At 37.4% G+C, this 26,121-nt stretch overlaps 1 protein-coding gene and 1 pseudogene across 1 annotated transcript in view; both read right to left on the minus strand.

Moving 5' to 3' along the window:
- SMC6 (structural maintenance of chromosomes 6) overlaps positions 1 to 26,121 on the minus strand; it is a 78,675-nt gene that overhangs the window by 997 nt on the left and 51,557 nt on the right. Inside the window, exons 21-26 of the mRNA XM_025927088.2 lie at positions 15,906 to 16,043; positions 14,766 to 14,911; positions 10,879 to 11,004; positions 7,256 to 7,361; positions 4,399 to 4,551; positions 348 to 445 (exon numbers count right to left, since the gene is read on the minus strand). Of these exons, the coding sequence (XP_025782873.1) occupies positions 348 to 445; positions 4,399 to 4,551; positions 7,256 to 7,361; positions 10,879 to 11,004; positions 14,766 to 14,911; positions 15,906 to 16,043 (767 nt within the window). The remainder of the gene's footprint in view (positions 1 to 347; positions 446 to 4,398; positions 4,552 to 7,255; positions 7,362 to 10,878; positions 11,005 to 14,765; positions 14,912 to 15,905; positions 16,044 to 26,121) is intronic.
- On the minus strand, positions 16,052 to 20,828 carry LOC147582261 (RAD51-associated protein 1 pseudogene; annotated as a pseudogene).

A 26,121-nucleotide genomic window follows, 5' to 3' on the forward strand; every position in this document is an offset into this window, starting at 1 on the left:
GGGAGATCCTGAATTGTGTCTTTAGTCTAAACAGAATTAGTAAAATTAAATTACTTTATTAGTTGGTCATGATAATTACAAAGGAACAGAGTCAAAATGGAAATAATAACAAGTCAGTACTCATATTTAAATCAACTTGGTTTTGTTATGGAAGGGAGATAATAAAAATACAATTTTAAGTACCTAAAAAGGAAAAATTATCTTAGATCTCCTGACACAGGAACTGATTTATTTCTTAATATTGGTGATTTATGTGTTTGCATTTTAAAAATTTAGATTATAAGAGATTTATTTTCCCCCTTTATATCTTGATGTATATATTCACAGAAGAAGTTTTTCAAAGTTACCTCATGCTTTGAGGGGTAAGCAAGATGAACTGTCTGAAACGCTGGGAGTCCGCCATCTTGAGTATCATATCCATGGCAATTCTCCGGTTAACCATGTCCTAGGGAAAAAAATTAGGGTCACTGCTGCATTAATCACGTTCCTGCAGAAGCAGCATTCTGCTGGCTGATACCAACTCCTGCATTTTTATCCAGGGATCATCTACTACCTTATTGATGATGCCAAACTATTCTTACAGGGAAAGATAATATCCAAAACTATGAGCGGAAAATGATAATACAGGTCTCTTCCAGGTAATTTCTATAGTCAGATTGTTTTAGTAAACATAGCTCCCTCCCTCAAATATATTTAGCAATTAAAATAATCAACAAATATCCCAAAGACACAACTCAATGTTACAAAATGAATCTAATTTGTACAGTAATAATAATTAATACCTCAGGAGAACAACATAAAAAATGACTAGCTATAAAGTTTCTAATTCTGTCAAAATGTCCCTCAATGATTAAGGTGTTTTAAAACCTCTGACCCTGCCCCACCACTTTCTACAATGTGTACAATTTGAACCAATGTAAATTTACAAACCAATTCCTCCATTCAATCTTTAAGTTGAATAGCATATCAGTGTATAGAAAAATAATGCTTCATTATAACAGGGCTTTTTTAATTAATTTTTTTTTCATTGTAACAGGTTTTGAAACTAAATTAAACTGTGTGCTTACATTTTCTGAGTTCAATTATCAGAGAAAGAAAAAAATCAAAGTACTGCTCCCTACCTTGAAACCTTGAAAACTGAAAAGTTGAAAACATAAACAAATGTTATTATAGGCATAAATTTTTAACAGTCTATTTGAAAATTTATGTGGCAGTACAGCATGGTGGTTAAGAACACACTGTTTGGGGAGCACCTGGGGGGGCGGTTAAGTGTCTGACTTTGGCTCAGGTCACGATCTTGCGGTTTGTGGGTTCGAGCCCTGCGTCAGCCTCAGTGCTGATAGCTCAGAGCCTGGAGCCTGCTTTGGATTCTGTGTCTCCCTCTCTCTCTGCCCCTCTCCTGCTTGTGTTCTGTGTCTCTCACTCTTTTCAAAAATAAATAAACATTAAAAAATAATTTTAAAAAAAGAACACACTGTTTTGGAGGCAGACAGGTTACTAACATCCTGGTTGCACAGCTCAATGGCTTGTATTATATAAATTCTTCCCTCAGGCATATCTGTAAAGCAACCTAACTTAAAGTTAACAAAAATAACGAGAGCTTGTTCAAGTAGAATGCTTTCCTTTCAAAACACTGCCCTGGGGAGGCCTATCATTTGATAACAAAGCCGCCAAACCACCAAAATGTCTGCATTTGCTTCCAATTGGTTTTCAGGACTTAGGTACATTTTTCTGAATAGTTCCAATGGGGCAAAATGCCATTTTGATTAAGAACCTCTAAGTTTCCAGGGGCGCCTGGGTGGCTCAGTTAGCTAAATGTCTGACTTTGGCTCAGGTCATGATCTCACAGTTCATGGGTTCAAGCCCCACGTAGGGCTCTGTGCTGATAGCTCAGAGCCTGGAGCCTGGAGCCTGCTTTGGATTCTGTGCCCCTCTCTCTCTCTCTCTCTGCCCCTCCCCTGTTTGTGCTCTTTCTCTTTCTCTCTCTCAAGAATAAATAAACATTAAAAATTTTTTTTTAAAAAAGAACCACTAAGTTTCTAAAAGAGAAAGAACAGAATTAAATTTGACAAATAAAAGAGAAGGCTGCAAAATGGCATTTTGGACAAAATCACTGCAGGGAAAGAGCAATCATCTTCTGCGATTTGTGAATTAGCTCTGAAGCCAATTCTCTGAAGAATTTCTAAGCAATCGCAGCAATGTTATCACAGGGAAAAAATGACACTGAAGGATTAAACAGGATTAAAATGCTCCATGAATGAGCATTTTCTAAATACTTATGGGCCAGGCATCAGACAGGTAGAAACATGATCAAGCCATAGTTGGTAACTTCCAAAAAAAGGTATAATTTGGTAGAAGATTCAGACATGAGAATAGGAAATGGCAACAGAATGAAAATGTACAAAAATCTACGTAATAGTAAATGTATATAGTACAAATTACATAATAATATATTCTATAATATAAAAAATAAAAATAACAGTGTGAATTGGTGTAGGGTGGTGGCAAAGGAGTTCTGAGAGGTTCCTAATTCTGCCTGGTGTTCACAAAGGTGACATAAAGGTGACATCCGAACCAAGCCTTGAAAGGTGAGTAGACAAAGGGGGGCACAACACGCAGAGGCACAGTGTTTAAAAATCGTAAGTAGTTAGGAAAGCCAAAGTGGGTAGATACTCCATCAGGAAGGGTCTCACAGATACCCAAAGAACTAAACCTTTATCCCAGATAGTTCACCACCACAGAGCTCCAAACAAGTGAGTGACCATGATCAGATTCATTTTAGAAATATAAACCTGGCAAAACAGTGAGGGAGGAACCAAGGAAGAAGCAAGATTAAAGTCTGGGCGTCTGTACAGGAGGCGGTTATGACAGGCAGGGGGTGAGGAGACAGGGACAAGTAACAGGAAGGAGCAGAGACTCGAAAGGTCAGATGTGACTGTGACGGGCAAACGAAAAGGAAGGGAGGATCACAGATACATCAAAGGTCTAGCAAGGTAACTGGGCGGGTGATGGCTATTGGTCACCAATCAAGGTAGGGGATTCAGGAAAAGGAAGAGGCTCTGAGTGGAAGACTTGCTGAGTGTGAGGCGTGGTCATGCCAGATGACATCGAAACTGTTGGGCATATGGGTCTGGAGTGCGAGAGGGGCCAGGATGAGACACTCAGATTTGCTGGTATCCAAATGTAAGTGGTAGTGTTGGTGGCAGTTAGAGTGTGTTTATGTGTGTGTGTGGGGGGGGGGGGGTTGGGGGGGGTGTAGCGTGAAGACGTACTCAGGGTATGGTATCCAGGAAAATCAACAACAGTATCAAAAACAGACAAAGAGGACCTCACACATTTCAGGAGAACAGCAGCTTGGAACACACCAGAACCAGGAAAGAGGAGAGCAGAAGCTGGCCAGAATGCACATTGTAAGAGATGCAAGATAGGTCTGTGGTGTCAACTCCTTCAAAGAATTAAAATAATACTAAAGGTTCATTTGTGATCTTTGCTAAACAAGTTTTGCTAGAGTACTGTAGTCTAAACCCAGATTACAGTGGGTTTAGAGGGAATGAGCCAGGAACCATACAGAGGCCGGTTAACAGCCAGTTTGGGAGGGCCTACTCCGTGCCTCCACCTTTGTAAGTGCATTTGCACGGAAGACCTCACTGGAGTCTCACCATAACCCTCTGAGGTAGGAAAGATGAGTAATATCATTTTATACATGAAGAAATTGAGACCCCCAAAAGGATAAACAGTTTGCCTCAAGTCCTTCGGGTAAGTTAAGTCTTAATCTTAGGTTTTTAATTTCGAAGTCAAATGTTCCTGCCCCTTGTGTTATATCTATTGCTCTTCCAAAAAGTGTAGCTGTGAAGAGAGGGAGAAAATCAGCAGTGGCTGCCGTTCGTCCAAACAAGGAATTGCTTGTAACTCTGTGTTAAAATGGAAGATGGAGGGGCGCCTGGGTGGCGCAGTCGGTTAAGCGTCCGACTTCAGCTCAGGTCACGATCTCGCGGTCCGTGAGTTCGAGCCCCGCGTCAGGCTCTGGGCTGATGGCTCAGAGCCTGGAGCCTGTTTCCGATTCTGTGTCTCCCTCTCTCTCTGCCCCTCCCCCATTCATGCTCTGTCTCTCTCTGTCCCAAAAATAAATAAACGTTGAAAAAAAAAATTAAAAAATAAAATAAAATAAAATAAAATGGAAGATGGAAATAAACTAGGGAAGACACTGACGGCCTGGATGGGGTCTCTAGGGCAGCAGGGAGAACACTAAAACTCTTTGTTCCTTCCTACCACCTATCACGGACTGAAGTGTCAGGCAGGATCCCTTCTACTGTGGGTAAAACTAAACAAAACTATTGCTTCCTTTCAAAATACACATTTCCAAAAACAAAGATTACAGAATTCAAAATTTCACACTACCATATAGACATCAAATTCATCCAAGCATCTGAAAGGAGACTCAGCAATGGACCACAGAGAAAGAATGAAGCAAACTGTGGAAAAAGAACGTTCTCCTCCGGACAAGGCTCTCATGTCATTGAAAGCAGCCCTGTTTCCCTCTCCAGGCTGAACCTGCCAAGAATTAACAAAGAAACAAAGTACAGCAAAAGTCAGACTAAAGTCTTTACAAAAAACATTGGCTAGAATTAAAAAGAATGAGTTTATAGTAAAAAAAGAAAAAGAAAAAAAGAATAAAATCATTTAGTGATGTGACATCTACTTAACAATATTAATTCTGATCCATGACTGTGGGATACCTTCCCACTTATTAGTGTCTTCTTCAATTTCCTTCATCAATGTCTTGTAGTTTTCAGTGTATAGATCTTTCACTTCCTTAAATTTATTCCTAAATATTTTATTGTTATCGGTCTTGTGAATGAGATTGTTTTCTTTATTTCTTTTTTCCAACATTTCTAAGTGCCAAGATAATCTTACATTACTTGAATTACAGTGACATCTAGTGGTTAAGCCAAGTAATTACTGAATGTCAGAAAGGCAACAGGACCAACTTAGAGGCTCACACTGGCCAAAGAAGAAAAGCAGCAATGATTGAAACATAAAATCTCTTCCAAAAGAGATTCAAATGGGGACAATAAAAAAAAGCAATTAATAAAATTAAAAACAAACTCTTTTACACAGTATGCTGGGAAGACAGTATAAAATAACATTAGAGGGGTGCCTGGGTGGCTCAGTTGGTTAAGCAACCGACTTCACCTCAGGTCATGATCTCACTGTTTGTGGGTTCGAGCCCTGCGTCGGGCTCTCTGCTGCAGCTCAGAGCCTGGAGTGTGCTTCAGATTCTATGTCTCCCTCTCTCTCTGACCCTCCCTGGCTCGCACTATCTCAATCTCTCTCAAAAATAAACATTAAAAAAAAAAGTTAGAAGGAATTCTATTTTCATTTGGATAGAATTCCAGACATACATATATACCATACCCACAAGGTAAAAAAGCAGAGCACCATCAGGTTTTCTATCATAAAGTTTTATCATGTGCTTTAGCAGACCCGTAGCTTCACATACTTTCTCTTCCACTCTTTGAAAAATCACCTCTCAAGTAGCATTCATATCAAAGGGTTATAAAAACATTCTGAAGTTACACACACTGACATTTTACATTTATTATCCATAAGTCTGAATCTGTAAAAATCCAAATGAAAAAGCAACTAAGTAGTAAAAAACCAAACCCACCCAACCAAACAAAATACCCCACATAAAAGCAAGAACTAAGTAACTAGATACTGTCTTTTGCTCCCAAACTGCATTTTACATCAATCTAATAAACGAAGCCCTAGATTAATTGTGGAGATCTAAATTTTACCCCTGATCCATTACTAATTAGGTTTTAGTTTCCTTATTTATAAAATGAAGACTAGAGAATTTAAGGATTCTTAAAACAGTAATATGCTTTTGAATAACAGGGATGATGATGCAGAAGGAATAGCTTCAGTTGTCCTGCACAATTACCTCTGGGGATAAATTATCCAAACACTCCTAATATTTTCTCTTTTTCATTTTTATTAGAGTATAATTCATATACAGTAAGGAACATAAAGCTTAAGTTTTCTGCTCAATTACCTGGGTAATTACTCAGATCAAGACCTAGAACATTTCTACCATCTCAGCAGATCCCCTGTGCTCTCTCCCAGGCACTATGAAATCCAAAAGGTAACAACTATTCTGACTTTAATCATCACCATCCAATCAGGCGAATTTTATCAGTTTTAGAAGAGTTCTGAAGAGTGGAATTGCTTTCACAGACACTGTGAGACAGGTTTCCAAATTAGTTCTATCAAATTATACTCCCACCAGCCAGGCATGAGGGTTCCAAGCCCACAGTCTCACCAACACAATACATGATCGGCGTTGAGTTTTAGTCACACTGCTGGCAGCAGGACAGTCATTGTTTATGATATAAATTTGTATTTTTCTGATGAAAAACTATATTGGACACTTTTTCATATACTTATTCACCATTTGGATACTCTATAAAGTTTCTATTTAAGCCTTTTGACCATTTTTACATGCACATTCTTTCTCTTAATTATTATTATTCTTTAAAAATTTAGATGAGTCTTATATACATGTACTGTAAATTATTATTTATCCTAAGTATAAAATGAAGTATAATTTTTTTAAAAATGAAGTACAAATTTATGGCAACTAAGAGCAGTAAGCAATTACTTAAAAAATTTGCCCCAATTATTTGGTTGCTCTTGACTTGGCCACATAATTTTTAATGCAATATCCCATACTTCCTCTTTCAATGCATGCAACTATGAAGGATCCACAAACACAGACCCCACAAAGTTGAATACGGTGGCTTTGCTTATCCAATTGAGGCTAGATCTACGGACGCATTCAGAAATAAGTAAGTGCAGACAATTACATGGGGTAGAACATTCTTCTGAGAAATCCTTTCTTGGATTCCTTATAATGGCTTCCAGAGAATATGGACTTTCTATAATATCCCACATAATTTAAAATGCTGTATGAGTTTTAAAAAGAAACCTGTGGAGTGGAAAGAGGGTAAACATTTGTCACTGAAAATAAATTTCCTAATTATCTTCATAGTGGTTTTCAGGGGGGATGTAGCTAACGCTACAATGGCAGCATTAGCTAGTGATCAGTTTAATTTTCAACACTCTGGCAAACACCAGCCTTAAAAGTAAGTTCTTTTGTTTTCCAAAGATAATAGATTAAAACTATTAATGTATTATCAAAAGAAATGCAGCAGCTAATTCTAACGATTAGCATACAAAGAGTTAAGATACTTACTGATATGCTAAGAGTTTCATTCTTATGGTCAAAATTCATTTTCCCGCAATAGGCCCGCTGAGATAGTAAGTTGTCAAAGTATAATTTGCATCGTAAAGTCAAACATCTTGGAATAAAGAAATGGGGCACATTAAAAAGAATATAAAGATATAAAAACTGTATATTCAGCATGATCTTTAAACTAGCATGTAAGACCAGAGAGGGATATGCCGAAATGTTAACACTGGTTGCCCATTTAATAGGTAGGATTCTAAGATTTTTCCCCCCCATCTTTATGTTTTATTTGTGTCTCCACATTTTTACCACTTCATTTTCTTTTACAATAAACAAACATCATAAAATGAATAAAGATGTTATCCCACATTTAATATAGGTCAGCGAGTCCACATGAATATATCAATCATTCAAGCAATTTACATGAGACATCACCCTAATACAGAAGACATGAATCTTGCCCTCGAGAGATTATACTCTAGTAGTGTTAAGATAATAAATAAATGGCCCATCCATGTGCTTATCTCCTCTTAACTTTATGGTGACAAAAAAGGGCTCAATCATTCTGTACCTATAATACTTTACCCACAGCCTGGCACAATGCAGACTCCATTAATCACATGACATTCCACTGTAAGGAAAACTTTTCCCTTCTTTCTCAATTATTTATTTACTTATTCACTTTTCCATTCATTGGGATGGAGTCACAGATTCTTATTTTATTCTCTGGATTACCATATTCTTGCCCTCAAACAGGCAGGCCCAGGTTTCGCCAGTGGGAGCCTCTTCAGGCTGCTTCCTACATTCTTTTATCATGACTCTATGTTTCTTCCAAGCACCTCCTTACTTTCTGGCGTAGCAAGAGGCTCACATTTACCTTCCCTGCCCAGCTCTGGAATCAGCCATTTCTCCAAGGAGGGAATGGTATTTAGAAAATAAGATCTAAATGAAAGGAAACTTGGTATTTTTCTTAACAACTCTGCTCCTTAATGAGTCTAAGGCTTGCTTCTTCAGAGTAACTATCAGTTTATTATTATCTCTCCTAATTCCCTTCCTAAACTACATTAAATCTCCATCCCAGAAAATACTGATAGCTTGAGTTTTCTTTTGTGACACAGCAATGACTGCTAGCTGGTTTTCAGAATTTTGTGTTGACATTTCTTTCTTTCACTACTGATATTCATCATGGGATGTCTAAGAGAGATTGTCCTCATAAAATGGCAAGGTTCTTGCCATTTGGTGCCATTTTGGTGGTGAGGAAACATATGAAGGTAATAGACTGTAAGACGAATACTTTTACAGAAAATATTTTATTTTATTTTTTAAATGTTTGTTTATTTTTGAGAGGAGAGACAGAACGTGAGTGGGGGAGGGGCAGAGAGAGCGGGAGACACAGAAGCCGAAGCACGCTCCAGGCTCTGAGCCATCAGCCCAGAGCCTGATGCGGGGCTCGAACTCACGAGCTGCGAGATCACGACCTGAGCCAAAGTCAGACACTCAACCGACTGAGCCACCCAGGCGCCCCCCAGAAAATATTTTAAATACAATACAAAAACAAATCCTACTGCTACTGGAAAAGAGGCAGAAGTAGGCACTGGATTTACTTAGCCTAAAACAACCAAAACATTGTACAAAATAAATGAAATAAGTTTTCAGACTGGACATCAGATAGTGCAGGCAATTCCAGTCAAAATGATCTCTAAAATATGGGAAACAAATGAATTGGGCCTTATAGATGTCCCAAGTCACTACTTACAGAAAGAGTGAAGGGGGGCAGAAACCCAGGCGGAGCCCAGAGCTTTCCCTGTTTGAGAAGATGGAGCTGGGAGTCTGGGGAGGCCAAGGCACTCGGGTTCTTAAAGCCTAGAGAGTGCAGCCAAGGGAGAACTCCAGAGGCTAGACACAGGGTGGACAGAGGGCGCACTAGTCTCAAGCTGACAACTCTCTCTGCACATGTGAGGTTGGAGCAAGAAACATCCCAAAGCAGCAGAAGTGATCCCCACAGACTGCCCAGAGCCAGAACAGTTCACGTTCCCACAGGCAGAAGCTTCCTACCTCACAAGGTACACTGCAGTGGAGGACTCCGAAGGGCGCTGCCTCACAGGTAGGAAAGAGCTGGCCCTCGACTAAAGGCTGCTCTGGTCCCACTTAATGGAACTTACAAGCAGCCTCACAAAGATAAAAATAAATCCTACATAACTGAAGTCCTAATAACATGCTTACAAAACTGAAGCACACATCTCAGGGGCACCTGGGTGGCTCAGTCGGTTAAGCGTCCGACTTCGGCTCAGGTCACGATCTCTTGGTTTGTGAGTTCAAGCCCCGCGTCGGGCTCTGTGCTGACAGCTCAGAGTCTGCAGCCTGCTTCGGATTCTGTGTCTCCCTCTCTCTCTCTGCCCCTCCTCCACTCACGCTCTGACTCTCTCTCTCTCTCTCTCTCTCTCTCTCTCTCTCTCTCAAAAATAAACATTAAAAAAAAATATTTTAAAAAATATCTGAAGCACACATTTCAAAAACTAACCTATAGTTTAGTTAAGGAACACGGGCCAAACGTGCAAAGCCTATTTCTCTTTATGGAATTATCTGAGTTTCCTCATATGCACTAGAACTAGATGTATTTCTTTAATTCTATAGTCTCATGGGGCTGGCTGGGTGGCTCTGCCAGTTGAGCATCTGACTCTTGATTTCGGCCCCGGTCATGATCTTGTGGCTCATGAAATCGAGCCCTGCGTCGGGCTCTGTGATGACAGTGCAGACCCTGCTTGGGATTCTCTCTCTCCCTCTCTCTGCTGCTCTTTCTCTCTTTCTCCCAAAATAAAGAAACAAACTTAAAAAACAAAAAAAAGCACTCTGTTAATTCTATAGTCTCAGGATTATGGAGTTTGGGTATAAAGACTGGTAAAAAGCAGGTCACTGAGGGAATACCATTGGGGAAAACAGAGGTTAAGTGGAAAAAGACTAGGACTGCCTTGGATACCAGTAGGTCAAGAGCCATCCCTTCCTACAACCTATCCTCTGATTTATTTCTGTTGTTTTTGAATTTTTTTTGGGGGGGGGGGTCAATCTATCCCTGAAAGTATGAATATTTCTAGGTAGTACAGACATTTCTCTGATCCTGTGTTCATTCTTTGAACCAATATATTATCAACTTCCTATTATATTTCAGGCACAGTAGTAGGTCCTGGAGACACAGCAGTAAACAAAACAGATTCTACATCCATGGAGCCACATCATTCAGATCATAAACTGAGATACTGCCTCAACAGGTCCCATCAAAACTTGTATCCCTTAAGAACATGCAGTGTCCAAAAGTAAAAGAGGCTGTTTCAAAGCCAGTGAGCTCCTATTCAAAGGACCTACGTAAGCAGTGACTGAACAAGCCATCCCGAGTTATCTAGTAAAGGGATCTAATAGTGGAAAAATTGGATAAGCCCACTACGCAAATCCCTTCTAAGCCAGAATTCTGATTAAATCATAGGACCCTATGTATCAACCAATACAGGAAGCACTGCAGTTTCTTCTTTAACTGGATTGTATAAAGTTCTTTCAACTGAATTTTATTTATAAAGGACAATGTGAAAATGAAAGTACAAAATTATATACGTGGTAATATTTTTAAATGCACCTACCGTCTAAATTGTTGGTATGTTTTGTATCTATGAGTCATTATTTCTTCCAGCAATTTAATAAATCTTTTTAAAGTCCTTACTTTATTATCCAGATCAAGATAGGTTTCTCTTGCTTCTTGGTACAGCCTATTTTATGAACAAAATATTAAGTCAATAAATGCCATTCAAAGAATCACAAAGAAAAGTAAAATCTCAGATATATTTAATGGGAGGAAGGGAGAGTGCAGGGATGCCCAGGGGATCAGCGATTGCAGGTATCCTGTCTCCAGGCACAATACACCCCCAGAATGAGCATGTGTTGCCCTAAAGTGGAAGAGCTGTTAGCAGGGCTGGGCAGGAGAAAAGTCCAGGCCTTGCAGAAAGCAGAGGAAGTAAGTGAGGAAAGTGCCCAGCTGGGGCCCAGAGTGGCAGATCTTAGAAAATGCCAGCAAATATACACCTTCTAAAAGTGAAGTGATCACACTGGAAGGCAAGAAATGTTTCCCTTAGTGACAGATGGCAGTGCAGGAACAGAGAACACAGGGTGAGTGTTAGCATCCGCCAAGCCCAGTCTGAATAAGACAAGGTCAAAGAGGCAGAGAAGGCATGGCCACTCAGCAGTGCTATCACAGAGCGCGCCCGCTCACTGCTACAGCAGTCTGAAAGGCCTGGCCAAGGCTCCACAGCTACCCACCCCATGTTCGCTCAGATGCTCAGTCCAGGAAAATCCAAGTAAAAAATGACTAACAAAAAAGGCACAGAATCCACATGCAGGTATTTATAGAAAAAAGGCTTGGGAAAGAGCAGAGGACACTCCCAACAAAGAAAGCACATTAGTACAACGTGGTTACAAAGCAGACAAAAGCTATAATCGAAAATCATGAATTAAAACAGAACAGAATATGAGGTAAGTGCTACCAGGAAGGGATGCCCCAAAGCAGAAATAAAAGAACTGCAATAGACAAATCACTCAGAGAACAGACAGGTAAACAAAAGAAGGTGATAAGCGGGTTAAGAGGAGGCGGTAAGCAGGAACCTGCAGAAGCCACGATGGGGCAGGGGACACGAAGACGAAGACAAAGTGAGAAGATACCGCACAGAGATAAGAGACAAGAGACAAATGCAGAAAACACTGACAGACACAGAGATCGGGAATGAGAAAAGCAAAAAACTGGGGAAAAAAGATAACATGGTCAGACAAAAGAACTAGAGAAGACAAAGGACATATAACACCTGTGCAACAAAGGCCTAAACAAAGACAACTAAACAAGAGAACAGAAACTATTTAAAAGTAAAATACAAAAAAAGAAATTTTAAGAAATAAGATAAACCTACAGATTAAAAAAACCACAGCATACACCAAGAAAAGGATCACGGACTCTGACTCATCAGAAACAGATACTCAGGAGAAAAAGAATTTTCTATCAGGCTGAACTATCCTTCAAATTCAAAAGCTACAGACAAACAGTTCTGAACATGCAAAAACCAAACATTACTCCACATGGCCATTCTTAAGGAAGCAATTATAGGAGAAACAATTTCAAACGGCTACACAGCCCTTCAAAAAGAGGTAAAATACAATCTTCACACCAAAAAAAATCACAGAAAAATGAAAATACATAAAAAGTTCGCAGAAAAAGATATAAATAAATGGTCCTTAAGACATAAATAGATGTTCAGACTCAATATAAGTGAAATGAAAATTAAAATTACATTGAGCTATATTCTTTTCTTAAGGAAATCTACCTGTCAGCAAAAAGAACCAAAGGTTGTCACACACTGTTTACGCTGAGGGGAAACCAGCCTCAGATACACCGCCGATGCCAATGGCCGATGAAGTGCAAACACGCACAGTCCAGGGGGCGGGTGTGTGGGGGTGGAATCTTCCAACATGGAGTTAATCCTGTAAAACACCCTGACTACATTGGGGCACCTGGGTGGTGCAGTCGGTTAAGCTTCCGACTTCAGCCAGGTCACGATCTCGCGGTCTGTGAGTTCGAGCCCCACATCGGGCTCTGGGCTGATGGCTCAGAGCCTGGAGCCTGTTTCCGATTCTGTGTCTCCCTCTCTCTCTGCCCCTCCCCCGTTCATGCTCTGTCTCTCTCTGTCCCAAAAATAAATAAACATTGAAGAAAAAAAAAAAAAAAAAAAAAACACCCTGACTACACAATAAGACACATATGTGCCACCATTTATAACAGATTAGACTTCAACTACCCATCAGGAGATGATTAAATACCATGTAATTACAAAAAGCAATAAGAAAATGCCTATGTACTGCTAAAAAAAAAAAGTCTCCAAAACATACATTAAAGAAAGCAATTTGTAAAACAGTTTGTTTATTTAGTGTGCTACCTCTTCTATCTGGCAAGAATGAAAAATAACATACACCACTTTGCACTTCCGTAAACAATGAAAGCATATTTAATAAATTAATTTATCAAGATAAAAAGAGAGAAAAGTGCTGGAGATGATGAGACCAGAGAGGAAGTCAACACCTATCATGGCCTCTCCTTTACACTGTACTTAAAACATGCGAGGTAACACTCTCTCAGGTCCTCGCTTCCAAGATGAGCAAGAGGAGGACTTAATCATGGTCATGTCACACAGGGCCACAGCTGCCTGCTACCTATCTGCTGCACCCTGGGACAAGGCCAGGAAGAAGTTGGTTACTCAGAACAAGGCAGGGGCCACTGCCATCAGGGACATTTCCGAAGCCAGTGTCGTGGACGCCTGCATGCTTCGTGAGCGGTATGTGAAACCGTGTCCTGCAGGAGCTGGGCCATTCACAGCAAGGGAGCCTGGCGCCGTTCTCCTGAGGCCCCACAGGGCTGAGCACCCCCACCCCGATTTGGGCCCGCGGGTACTGCCCCACGACCTCCTGCACGGCCCACATGAGGAACCAAGTACTTAAGGACTGAAGAGAAACTGTTTTCTGGAAAAAACTAAACTGGAGATTATACTTTAAAAACCAAACATGTGAGGTACTATTTTAAAGAAAAACTTCCATTTTTGTGTTTCTTCCCATTGGTTCCCACTGTTTTTGAAAACAGGATTGAGATCACTCCTGTTCCTGAACTATTGTATTAGGAAAAGCTCTTCATAAAGTGTAATAGCTGTAATTTTCTCCATAATTCAATCAGCATCCTACAGTTGTACACAATTCCTAATTTTTCAGCTTTATAAATGTCGCTACAATATGCTTTTCTGATTTTGGATTATAACAAAATTACTTGGCCAAATTGAAATTTTTGAAGGTATCTGACAAACTGCCTTAACGCTTTTCAGAAAAACTTTAATCATAATCACATCTAACATTTTAGGAACCCTACAAATTGTTTTATCATGGACTAACTCATTTAATCTTTATAGCAACCCTTTAACTGTAAGTACACATACATTACACGTTACAGATGAGAAAATGAAGATTCAGAGAGATTAGGTAATTTACAAAAGTAACATAAGTAGGTAGTAGAATTAGAGTTCAGACCAAGGTACTCTTGCTTGAGAAACTGTGCTTTAACTATAGTAGAGCCTCCATTCTTACCAGTAATACGAAAATATCTATTTCACTGAAATCTCCCTGACATGAGACTATTTTTATCATCCTGACATATATGAAAATGGCTTCTAATAGTTTTGATTTGCATTTCTTTTAATTGCTTGTGAAACTGAACATTTTTGTCTATATGAATCTTAAAGGTATAAAATGGCATTTATGTTAAAATATCACCCCATAATGAGTTTTGTTTCAACCCAGAAGAAAAGTTTATTATTAATGACACATATGAAAAACTAGTTTGACCTGTAGCTATATCCCATAGCAATACTATGTGTATAGACATAGATTTTTTTATGTCTTAATAATATGTATGAGTAATAAAGTAGAAAAGCTACCAACCACGTACCTCATTATTTCCTCTCGATCTCCATGACTAGCATGTTCAGCTTGTATCTTTTGTCTTAATCTATTAATTTCTTTGTCCAGAATTGATGCAGATTTTTTTACTTCAATCCGTTCTGGGCAGATTTGTCTCGCTTGTGACATTTTCTCCTAAGGTAACAGATGTTTAGTATCTTTAAAACTTGTCTTTGACATAATTCATTGTACTACTTGTGTCCACAAACACAAAGTAAAGTTCTGAACTTAGAATCAGAATTTTAGATGTGTTTTAATTACATTTAGTATCAATGTTATTTCTTTACACCTTATATTGAGACTACTCTAGACTCATTATAAATCTTCAACAGAAAATTGCATTACTATACATGACTTTAATAATTTATAAGAGCTCCATATGTTCCTAGGGAAACAAATTTCAAGTAACAGTAATGAAAAGTTTGGCATTTTTATGAGCGAGGTCAGACAGCTTTCTGTATGTTTTAGGATGGCCTCTGAACACCAAATAGTACTGAAAACACAAAGAAAAAGATCTTTGTACTCATAAATAAAAAACCCAAAGCACTTTTACACATAGTAGTTTATATTCATAACATTCCATATAATAAGTCATAAACAAGTAAGATAATAGATCAGAATTTAAGCGTTCTCCTAAGAAAAGTTAGAATTTATCTCTTCTAGTTAGAGCAATAGTGCCCTAAGCTTCTCTAAAAGCAGAACAGGGCTGCTGCTGACAGCTGTTAACAAGGGTATGTAGTAAGTAGGGGCTGAATTCCAGCCCAGCCCACACCCAAAGGAAGAGGTGCCTTTTTCTGACATAAAGCTGCTAACCACTTGCCAAGCTGGGCATTTAAGGAGCTATGTTAGCTGAGTGCGAGTCATTTTCCAAATCACTCAAGAGGCAGGAGATCAGCCTTGCAGACCAAGCCAAAGTCCTCTTTGTGGTAGGTGGTCTGTTTCAGTGTCCACACCCTGAGAGTTTCCAAGACTATTCCTTTCCTTGATTCACTGAAACACCTGTTACGCTACATGAAGTGGACAGTCATCGGACTGCTGGTCTATGTTTGGAAATGTAACATTAAGGAAAACACCTGAACAGCCGTGACTAAGGTTATAAACAAAACATAAAAGAAAAATGATGGATAACCTCCAGTTCTTTTTCTTTCATATCCAGTTCCCGTTTCTTTTTATTTAAAGTATCCAAGTGTTCCTTCTGCTTTTCTTCATAATGCCGCTTCCCTCGTTTTTGATTATCCACTTCAGAATCAGCAAGGTTTAATTCATCCTGTTTGAATAAAGCCAACATAATCTATAAAGAAAAGACTGTTTTGAAAAAACTGCCAGCATAGGTATAAAACTAACTGACAACTCAACAAAGTGGACAGGGTTATGTTGCTTGCAGAGCCAAGTGTCAGAGCTCATATCCAGGTGTATGAATAGAAGTGAGGGGTTTCCCTAAATTAAGAAGTCACATTATTATATTCAAATCCTAACATGAAGCCTCCATATGTTACGGTGCTTTCAACCTTTTTTTAGTAAACAAGGTAGTTTTGTGGAAAGCCACATTAGCCTGAAGAGACCTAAAACAAAGAAGTGTTGGATATTTACAGAGCTAGTCTGGGTTTTAAAAAGGTGAGTCAGGGTGGAAGAGAAAAGGATGCAAAGAGATTTACCACTAACTTATTTAGTTATCATTCTGGAAATATAACCTCACAATTTTGGCACAAAATTTAACTGTAAAGAAACTATCTCAAGATCACCTTAAAAATAAAGAGTAGTGGACTATGAAAAGGTAAAGATGCATATTATAATGCACAGTAACCGCTGGAAAAGAAAAGAGTTATGGCTAAAAAAACTACTAGAAGAGATTTAAAAAAAGGAACACTAAAAATCACTTGGCTAATTCCAAAAGAAAAAAAAATAGAGAGGAAATAGGAACCAGAACAATTAAAACATAAATAGCAGCTAACCATTACTTTCAAGATTAAATGCTCTCTTTTTAAGATCAAGTACAAGACAAGGATGCCTAGTTCCATTGCTTCTATTCAACACTATATTGTAGGCTCTGGCTAATTCAATTAAAAGTTAAAAGAGAAATAAAAAGCAGTGAAGATCAGAAAGGAAGGGTAAAACCACAGTTAAAAAGAGACATTATTTATGAAGAAATTTCAAAGGAAAAGTTTTTAAATTAATAAGTTTAGAAAACTCACTCGATACAAAGCCAAAATAAAAATCAGTAATATTTCTACGTTTGGAACACTTTAAACATTAAAATCTATAACATTCACCACAGCACCAAAAACATCATATACATCCCTGGAATACATACAAAACTCTTAAAACTCAATAAGAAAGGCATACAATGCAAGTGAACAAAGGGCAAAGATTTGATCAGACATTTCTCCAAAGAAGATATATAAATGAACAATAAAAACATGAGAATTTGCTCAACAGTATTAGACATAAGGAAAATGCAAATCAAAACCACAACAAGAACATTTCACATTTAACAGTATAGTTAAAATAGAAACAGCATACAATAGCAAGTGGTGGTTGGCAAGGATGTGGAGAAACTGGGACACTCAAATGTTGATGGTGGGAATATAAAGTAGTGTACTTTTGAGAATAGTTTCAAAGTTTCTCAAAACATAGGATAAGTGTGTAGCCTAGCAATTCTACTCCTAGGTATCTATCCAAAAGAAAATTATGTACATGAATGGTCATAGCAGCAGTGCCCAAATGGCTGTCAAGTGATGAATAAATAAATTAAATGTGATATATGATTGTGTTTCATTAGACAATACAAAGGCACAAACTACTGATAACATGTTAGAACAGGAATGAACGCTGAAAACATTATACTAAGTGAAAGAGGCCAGTCACAAAAGACCACATATTGTATGATTTTATTGACATAAAATGTCTAGAATAGGCAAATCTATAGAAACAGAAATAGTGGTTGCCAAGTTGTTGTATAGGACACAAGTCAAATCATCTCTTTTGAGGAACTGTGAATGGCGTTGTTTTAATTTCAGCCTCCATGTGTTCATTGCTAGTGTATAAAAATGCAATTGATTTTTGTATGTTTATCTTGTATTCTGATACCTTGTTGACCTTATTTATTAGTTCCAAGAGTTTTCTTATAGTCTCCTTGAGGTTTTCTAAGTAGAGAATCATGGCATGTCAAATGGAAACAGTTTTATTTCTGTTTAATCTTATTTATAATCTGTTTAATCTTATTTCCTTTTCTTGCCATATTACATTGGCTAGAACTTCCAATATTAACTACATTAAGTAAGTGTGGTGAGACAATCATTTTTACATTCTTCATGTTAACTAGGTTTGTTGATGGTCTTTAATCTGTTGAAGAAATTCTTTATTTCTATCTTTTTGAGACTTTTAAAAAATCATGAAAGGGTGAATATTATCAAATACTTTTCCTGCACTGATTGATATATGATTTTCCTTCTTTAACCTATTAATATGGTGGAAAGAGTCTTGCATCTCCAAAATAAGCCCCATGTGGCCACTGTGAATAATACATAAAAAGGATACGTATATTATAATTTGTTTTGTTTGGTTTTACAATGCATTCATTTAATCATGAAATGTAGACAATCAGAGACACATGGATGTAATGGTATCAAGGAAAAAAGCCTATCAAAATCTTTTCATTTTTATTAAAGGCTCTGACAACAGCTTCATAAAATGTTATGAAACTCTATTTGCTATACAATGAACATCTATTTTTGAGGAGACATATGTCATATAAGCAATGATTTAATGTGTAAAATAATTCTGAATTCTTACTATAAAAATATTTGGCTAAAACATGAAATATCTTTGTAATAAAAATGACAATGTAGCTTAAGTGAGACTTCAGAAATGTCTCCTGGAAAAAGTGCGAATGTCTCCTTTTGCCAGGCAAACTCTGAACAGTTAAGGTTAAGGTGCCATAAATTAGACAAAGCTAGAAAGGAACATCATGTTTCTAGAAAAGAACAGCATGCAACGTGAACTTCTTCCAGGTCAAACTGGCAACCACTTAACAACAACTTATCATACACAGGAAAAATACAATACGTTCATCAGAAGGAAATGGTATTACAAGATATAAACAAAACTCTTACTGAAGTCTTGAATAGCTTCAGAGAACATCATCACAGACTAGGTAGAGGCAATTTTTATGACATTAAAGGATTCCTTTATATTATGATAACTTCCTTAAATATAAATCCAAGTCAAACAGACCTGTAACTCTGTGATCCTCTTAATCAAATATTTGTTTACAACCACACTCAGCTACTAGAGACTTTTAGATGTAAAGGTTTAACTCATACTAATCTGGACAAGCCAAGGCAGAGATTCTGATTTGGAGCCAGTGGGCTCCTGCTACTGCTGCTGCTGCTGCTTCCAGGTATCACTGGTGGCATCCACTTAGGTTTTCAGCTTTCAGTTGATGGATTGCGTATTTGGAATGGTTTCCCAGTGGCTTCTGAAGACAAAGAAACCTTTCTGGATGAAGGCTGAGATTCTGATTTCACAGACCTGGAGCAGTCTCCTGAAGTCACTTACAAAGAATTATATTTGGATTTATGTTTCTTCTTCAACTGAGGATTTAACCTTTACTTCTTTTTTTCTTAATTTCTTTCACTTTATTTTTCCTCCTGGTGAAAACTTCATAATTATCTTCCCTCTCACTAAAATCAGACTCTTCACCAGTTGCCAAAGTCTGGTTCAGAGTCATTAGCACTATCGCCATTACAGCCTTCCAACCCAACCATCTTCCTCTATTGTATCACTGCCTTTGATGTTGCTTTTCTTTCCCCTTGAACACCATGAAAATCATCTTCCCCAGTAACCTTAATCCAAATCTAAATAATCACTGGCTACACTGCAACTGGAGATACGCAGGGACTTACTCGTTGCTTCAGTTTTGCTACTGCCACATTTTTCAATGCTTTTATCGCCTTGTCCACATCAATGGTGACTGTTGGAAGTTCCTTCACTGACTTCTAAGTCTCACTGGTAGAGCTTGTCATCTAAAGTCATCTTTTTTTTAAGAGGTTTTCTTTCGTAGTGGAATATCTTCTTTCTGGAGATTCTTCAGGTTTGGTTTCCTTGTTTCTAGTTTTAACTCCTTTGGTGTTATTCTGGGTTTCTTATTTAAAGGCGTGGTTGCAAAGCCCTCAAACTGAGTAATTGACCGGTTATTTATGTATCACAGGCAGCACCATAGCCCCCTCCAAAGCTGAAAATGTGCAGCTTTGAATTTCTTGTTCGCAGCAGTCTGTATATTGTTTTTCTAATAAATTGTTTAGTGTCATAAATTTCCTTCTCAGCAATGCTGTATTTATCCATAAATTTTCATAAATCATCTTCATTTCATTTGGTTCAAAATATTTTAAAATTTCTCTCAACACTTTCTCTTTGGACCATGGGTTATGTAAAAGGATGTTAGTTTCTTTTTTTTTTTTTTAATTTTTTTTTAACGTTTATTTATCATTGAGAGACAGCGTGAGCAGGGGAGGGGCAGAGAGAGAGGGAGATGCAGAATCTGAAGCAGGCTCCAGACTCCGAGCTGTCAGCACAGAGACTGACGCGGGGCTCGAACTCACGGACTGCAAGATCATGACCTGAGCCGAAGTCAGACGCTTAACCAACTGAGCCACCCCGGTACCCCAAAAGGATGTTAGTTTCACATGTTTGGAGATTATCCTTCTATTAAAAGATCTTTAATTGAGGATCCATTAAAGATTTCTAGTATGACTGCATTATGATTAGGAAAGACACTATATAATTTCAATTCTTTTAAATTGTTGGGATTTTTGTTTTGTTTTGTTTTGTTTTTAATGGTCCAGGAGATGATCTATCTTGGTATACATGAAACAGGCACTTCAAAATAAGGTGTATTCTACTGTTGTTGGTAGTGTTCTCTAAGCATTGATTAGGTCCTGTAGTTTGATGGTGCTGTTCAGTTTTCTAAATCCTTATTGATTTTCTGCCCTATCAATTGTTGAGGGAATTCTGTCACATGTTGCAGCTCATCTGGTTGGTGCAGCTCTGCTGTTTGGTGCATACATTTAGGACTGCTATGTATTCTTGGTGGATTAACCCTTTTGTCAATATATGATGTCCTTCTCTACCTCTGGTAATTTTATTTTGAAGTGTACCTTATCAGATTTTAATATAGGTGTTCCTGCTTTCATTTGATTATCATTTGCAAGATATATAAACTTCCATTTATTTATTTTCAACCTGTCTATAGGTTACATTTGAATGGACTTATATTCTGGTCATGTTTTTGACCTAATCTGCCTATATGTGTATTTCAACGATTTATTTAGGCCATTTACATTTAGTGTAATTATTCATATATCAGGGCTTAAATCTGTGATTTCATTTTTTTTAGCTTCTTTTTTCTGCCTCATGTGGGTTACTTAAACATTTTTTAGAATCCTGCTTTGATTTCTTTAGTACGTTTGAGGATCTCTGTGTACAGCTTTTTTAGTGGTTGTTCCAGGTATTATATATTTATATTATATATATTCCACAACATAGTCTACAAGTCATAATTTTACCAGTTTGATAAATCTTCCTTTCCAGCTTTTCAGGCTTCCTTATTTTAATATAATTGTCTTAAATATTTCCTCTACATATTTTATTTTATTTATTTTTATTTTTATTATTATTTTTTAACATTTATTTACCTTTGAGATAGAGAGAGACAGAGCATGAACGGGGGAGGGTCAGAGAGAGGGAGACACAGAATCTGAAACAGGCTCCAGGCTCTGAGCTGTCGGCACAGAGCCCGACGCGGGGCTTGAACTCACGGACCATGAGATCACGACCTGAGCCGAAGTCGGATGCTTAACCGACTGAGCCACCCAGGCGCCCCTTTCCTCTACATATTTTAAAATCATCTCAGATATTATAATTTCATTTGCTTTCTGAACATTTTAAAAATTCAAGAAAAGAAGAAAAAGGCTACTGAATTTGGCTGTATGTTTAACTTGTTTTTCTTCTTTCTTGGTGTTCCAAAATTCCTTCTTTTATTGTTTTCTATTTAGAGAACTTTGAGCCATTCTGTTAAAACAAGTCTGCTGGCAACAAATTCTCTAAGTTACCCTTCATCTGAAAATGTTTCAATTTTTCTTTAACTGCTGGAAGATATTTATGCTGGACTTAGATTTTGGGTTGGCTGGTGTCTTCATTCAATACTTGAAAATGTGCTACTTCCATATGGTCTCTATGGTTTCTGTTGAGAAATCGGCTATCATTCAAATAGTGTTTTTTCCCATATAGGTGATGTTTCTCTCTTGCTGCTCTTAAGACTTTTTTTTTTGTCTTTAGCTTTCAGAAGTTTGACTATTATATGTTTTATGGTGGATTATTTTGGGTTTATCTTGTTTGGAGTTCACTCACTTTCTTAATCTGTAAATTCAGACTTTTTGCCAAATTTGAGAGGAGTGTGGTTATTCTTTCTTGGAGTACTTTATCAGCCCTGTCCTCTTTCCCCTCTCCTTCAGGGACTCCAATGATACAAATGTCAGATTTTTTTTTTATATAATTTTACAAGTCTTTAAAGCATTATTTATTTTCAATTTTTTTTTTTTGTTTAGTCTATTTTCTCTCTGTTGTTCAGATTTATAAAGGACAAAAAGGAAAAATTATGAACTACATGTTCAATACATGTGATAAATGTCAATGAAACAATATAGTCCCTAAGTAGAAAACTTAAATAGCTCAGTATCAACTAAGGAAATTGAATTCATAAAGAAACTACCGTCCACAAAGAAAATTACAGGCCAAGATAGCTTTGCTGGTAAATTCTATTAAACATGTGAAAAAGAAGTAATTCCAAATCTACAAAAACTTTCTGAAGAGGGAAGGGGAACACTTCTAAACTCACTCAATAAGGCCACTTAGGGGAACCAGGGTCACTCGGTTGGGCATCCAACTTTGGCTCATGTCATGATTTCAGTTTGTGAGTTAAAGCCCTGTATCAGGCTTTGTGCTGACAGTGCAGAGCCTGCTTTGGACTCTGTCTCCCTCTCTCTCTGCCCCTCCCCCACTCATGCTCGCTTGCTTGCTCTCTCTCTCTCAAAAATAAACATTAAAAAAATTTAATAAGGCCAATATAGCCATAATAAAAAAAAGTCAAACATATCACAGAGAATCAAAGACTAGTGAATAAACATGGGTCAAAACTCTTCAAGAGGCTGTGAGATATTTTTACGTATATGTATATACATACATATATGTATATACAGTGGACTAATGGACTATTATTAATCATAAAAAAGGAATGAAATCCTGCTATTTGCAATGACAAGGATGGAGCTAGACAGTATTATTATGATAAGTGAAATAAGTCAGAGAAATACAAATACCATATGATTTCACTCATATGTGGAATTTAAGAAACAAAACAAATGAGCAAAGGTGGGGTGGGGGGAGAGGGAAATCAAGAAACAGCCTCTTAATTACAGAGAACAACTTATGGTTACCAGAAGGGTGAGAGGTGGGTGGGAGTGGGGGGTGGATTATAGGTGTTAAAAGAGTGCACTTGTCATGATGAGCACCAGGTGTTGTGTGGAAGTGTTGAATCACTATACTATATACCTGAAACTAATATTACACTCTATGTTAACTGGGATTTAAGTAAAAACTTTTAAAAAAATCTTAACTAAATTTTTGGCAAATAGAATTGAATCATTTATAAAAAGGAAAATAATTATGATCATGTAGGGTCTGCCAAGCTTTGTTTAATAGCTGGCAAAATAAAATCAATATTATTCTCCATATTAATGAAAAAAGAAAAAGAAAAACTATATGATTATGGCTTTTAACAGCAATCCCACACCTAGGTATTTAACCAAGAGAAATGAAAACTTCATTTCACATAAAAACCTACACTTGAAGGTTTATAGTAGCTTTCTTCATAACCATCAAAACTGGAACCATCCAAATGTCCTTTAAGAGGTGAATGGATAAGCAAGCTGTGGTACATCCATATACATTTCAAATACACTACATTACATGAAAGAAGCCAGGCTCAAAAGATTACAGACCATATGATTCCATTTATATGATGTTATGTAAAAGGTAAATCACTAACGATGGAAAACATGACTGCCAGAGGTTAAGGGTCGGGGAGGTTTAACTAGAAAGGGGCAAAAGAAGGGAATTTTGAGGAGGACGACAGAACTGTTCTATATCTTGAGGTATTAGGTACACAATTCTGGATTGTCAAAATATGTTAAGTGTACGCCCAAAGAGTGAGTCTTACTGTTTGTAGATTAAAAGATTCATTTTCAAAAGTACTATTTGTAAAATAACACAGATGAAAGAGGAGATCAGGAGCTCTAGAAAAAATGTGTTACTCAACTACTGTAATTACTCAAAATATAGCTCTGTCATGATAAAGATGTCAAGGTTGAGGACACATGTGAAAAGTTACATAAAAGTAGTTCATGAAATGTGAACACAAACCAAGCAGTATTTCTAGTATTTCTAAACATTAAATATAACACTTACGTGATTCTGAATTCACGTATAGCTAAAAGTTAATAAACTGAATGTCATTAAGTTTGCATTTACTTACTCCCCCTCATAATTCATGTGAACGGTGGCCAAAACACATTCTCCCTGGTTATTGTGAAAATGGAAATGTGCCTTATATTAGAGGATGCCTTATATGCCTTATAGATATAACATGCAATTTCTTCAGAGAATGTGTAGATTGGTGAAAGATTTTAGAAGATGATATATGCACATAGCCATTAATTATGGCAGCTCTCTTAACAGATTACATTCTAGTCAATTTGGACGTTTTAAAAAATACACAGATTTCCAGAACTCACCTCTGGAGATTTTATTTTAGTTGGCCTGGAATCCATGAATCTCAATTTTTAAAATGGCTCTTGATTTAAGAACCACCAAAAGAAAGTTCAGACTGGCAAACAGTGTTTTCATTTAGTTTGATATACAAAGACTTCTACACTATTCCTCATTGTAATAGCTCCCAAACTGGACACCCATATGGTCCATCAATAAGTAGATGAATAAAAAAAATATGATACATCAAATACAATGGAATACTACTCAGCAATACAAAGGAGTGAATTACTGATTCAAGTAAAATATGAATATCATAGTCAAAAAGAATAATTTTTTATTCACTTTCAAACTATAGTATAGACATTATGTGCTAGACAGTGTGTTATGTTCTGAAAAAGGTCAAACCCCCCAAAAAGTAAGAGTACATAATGTGTGATTCCCTTATATATAATTCTACAAAATGTGTAGAATTACACAGAAATTATACAGAAATAGTAAGCAGATTGGTAATTGGGACAAGGGGGACGGATAAGGAGAGAGAGATGACAAATGGACATGGGGAAACTTGTGAGTGTGAAGGACACGTTCCTTTCTCTAATTGTGTGGCTTCACAGGTTATACACGTCAAAACTTATCAAACTGTACACTTAGATGTGTATTTACTATACATCAATTATATCTCAATAAAATGTTTTGTTTTGTTTTTAATATCCTGATTTTAAGAACCACCAAATTAAACTCCACTCAGTTGTTGGTTTGATTTTTGGGCCCAGCATTGGTCATACACACTGTGATTATCATGGTCAGCCTCAAGAGTGACAGTTATAAACAGAGAAAAAACACAAACTAAGACAGCAATAACAGCATCATGAAAGATAGAATATGTGGAAGTATCCCAAAAAGGAAAAGAACTTGTGAAATATCTTAAAAATTGAAAACATTTGCCCCATATAATGCAGGATTTAGGCCACCTTCTATCATAAGAGCACAATCTACTGCATCTTGTTCACACTGCTGAATAACTATCACCCATGGTAGATGTCTGATTATAAAAGAGTTCTAGTAAAACTTCCACGGAGGATGGAGATAAGCTGTTCATTTACTTCAAGCAGTTTATTTGAATTTTTATGTTTTAGGTAGTAGGAGACATTACAATTAGAAAATAGAGTAACTTATGAAAGAGGATGGTTGAATGCTAAGTTTTCTAATCATTTGTGGTAGGAACTTTGAAACAGTCCCCATATTTGCTTCAGGGAGCCAGAGGGGTAAAATGACCATGAGATCAAAGTGACCTGAGCTGAAGTCGGATGCTTAACCAACTGGGCCACCCAGGCGCCCCGTAATTTTTTTTTTAATGTTTTATTTATTTTTGAGAGAAAGAGCACAAGTCGGGGAGGGACAGAGACAGAGGGGGACAGAAGATCTGAAGCAGGCTCTGCACTAAAAGCAACAAGCCTGATGTGGGGTTCAAACTCACCAACTACAAGATCATGACTTGAGCCAAAGTCAGACACTCAACC

Source organism: Puma concolor, chromosome A3 (genome assembly GCF_028749965.1).
Source record: "Puma concolor isolate L17-30 chromosome A3, mPumCon1.1.hap2, whole genome shotgun sequence".
NCBI lineage: Eukaryota > Metazoa > Chordata > Mammalia > Carnivora > Felidae > Puma > Puma concolor.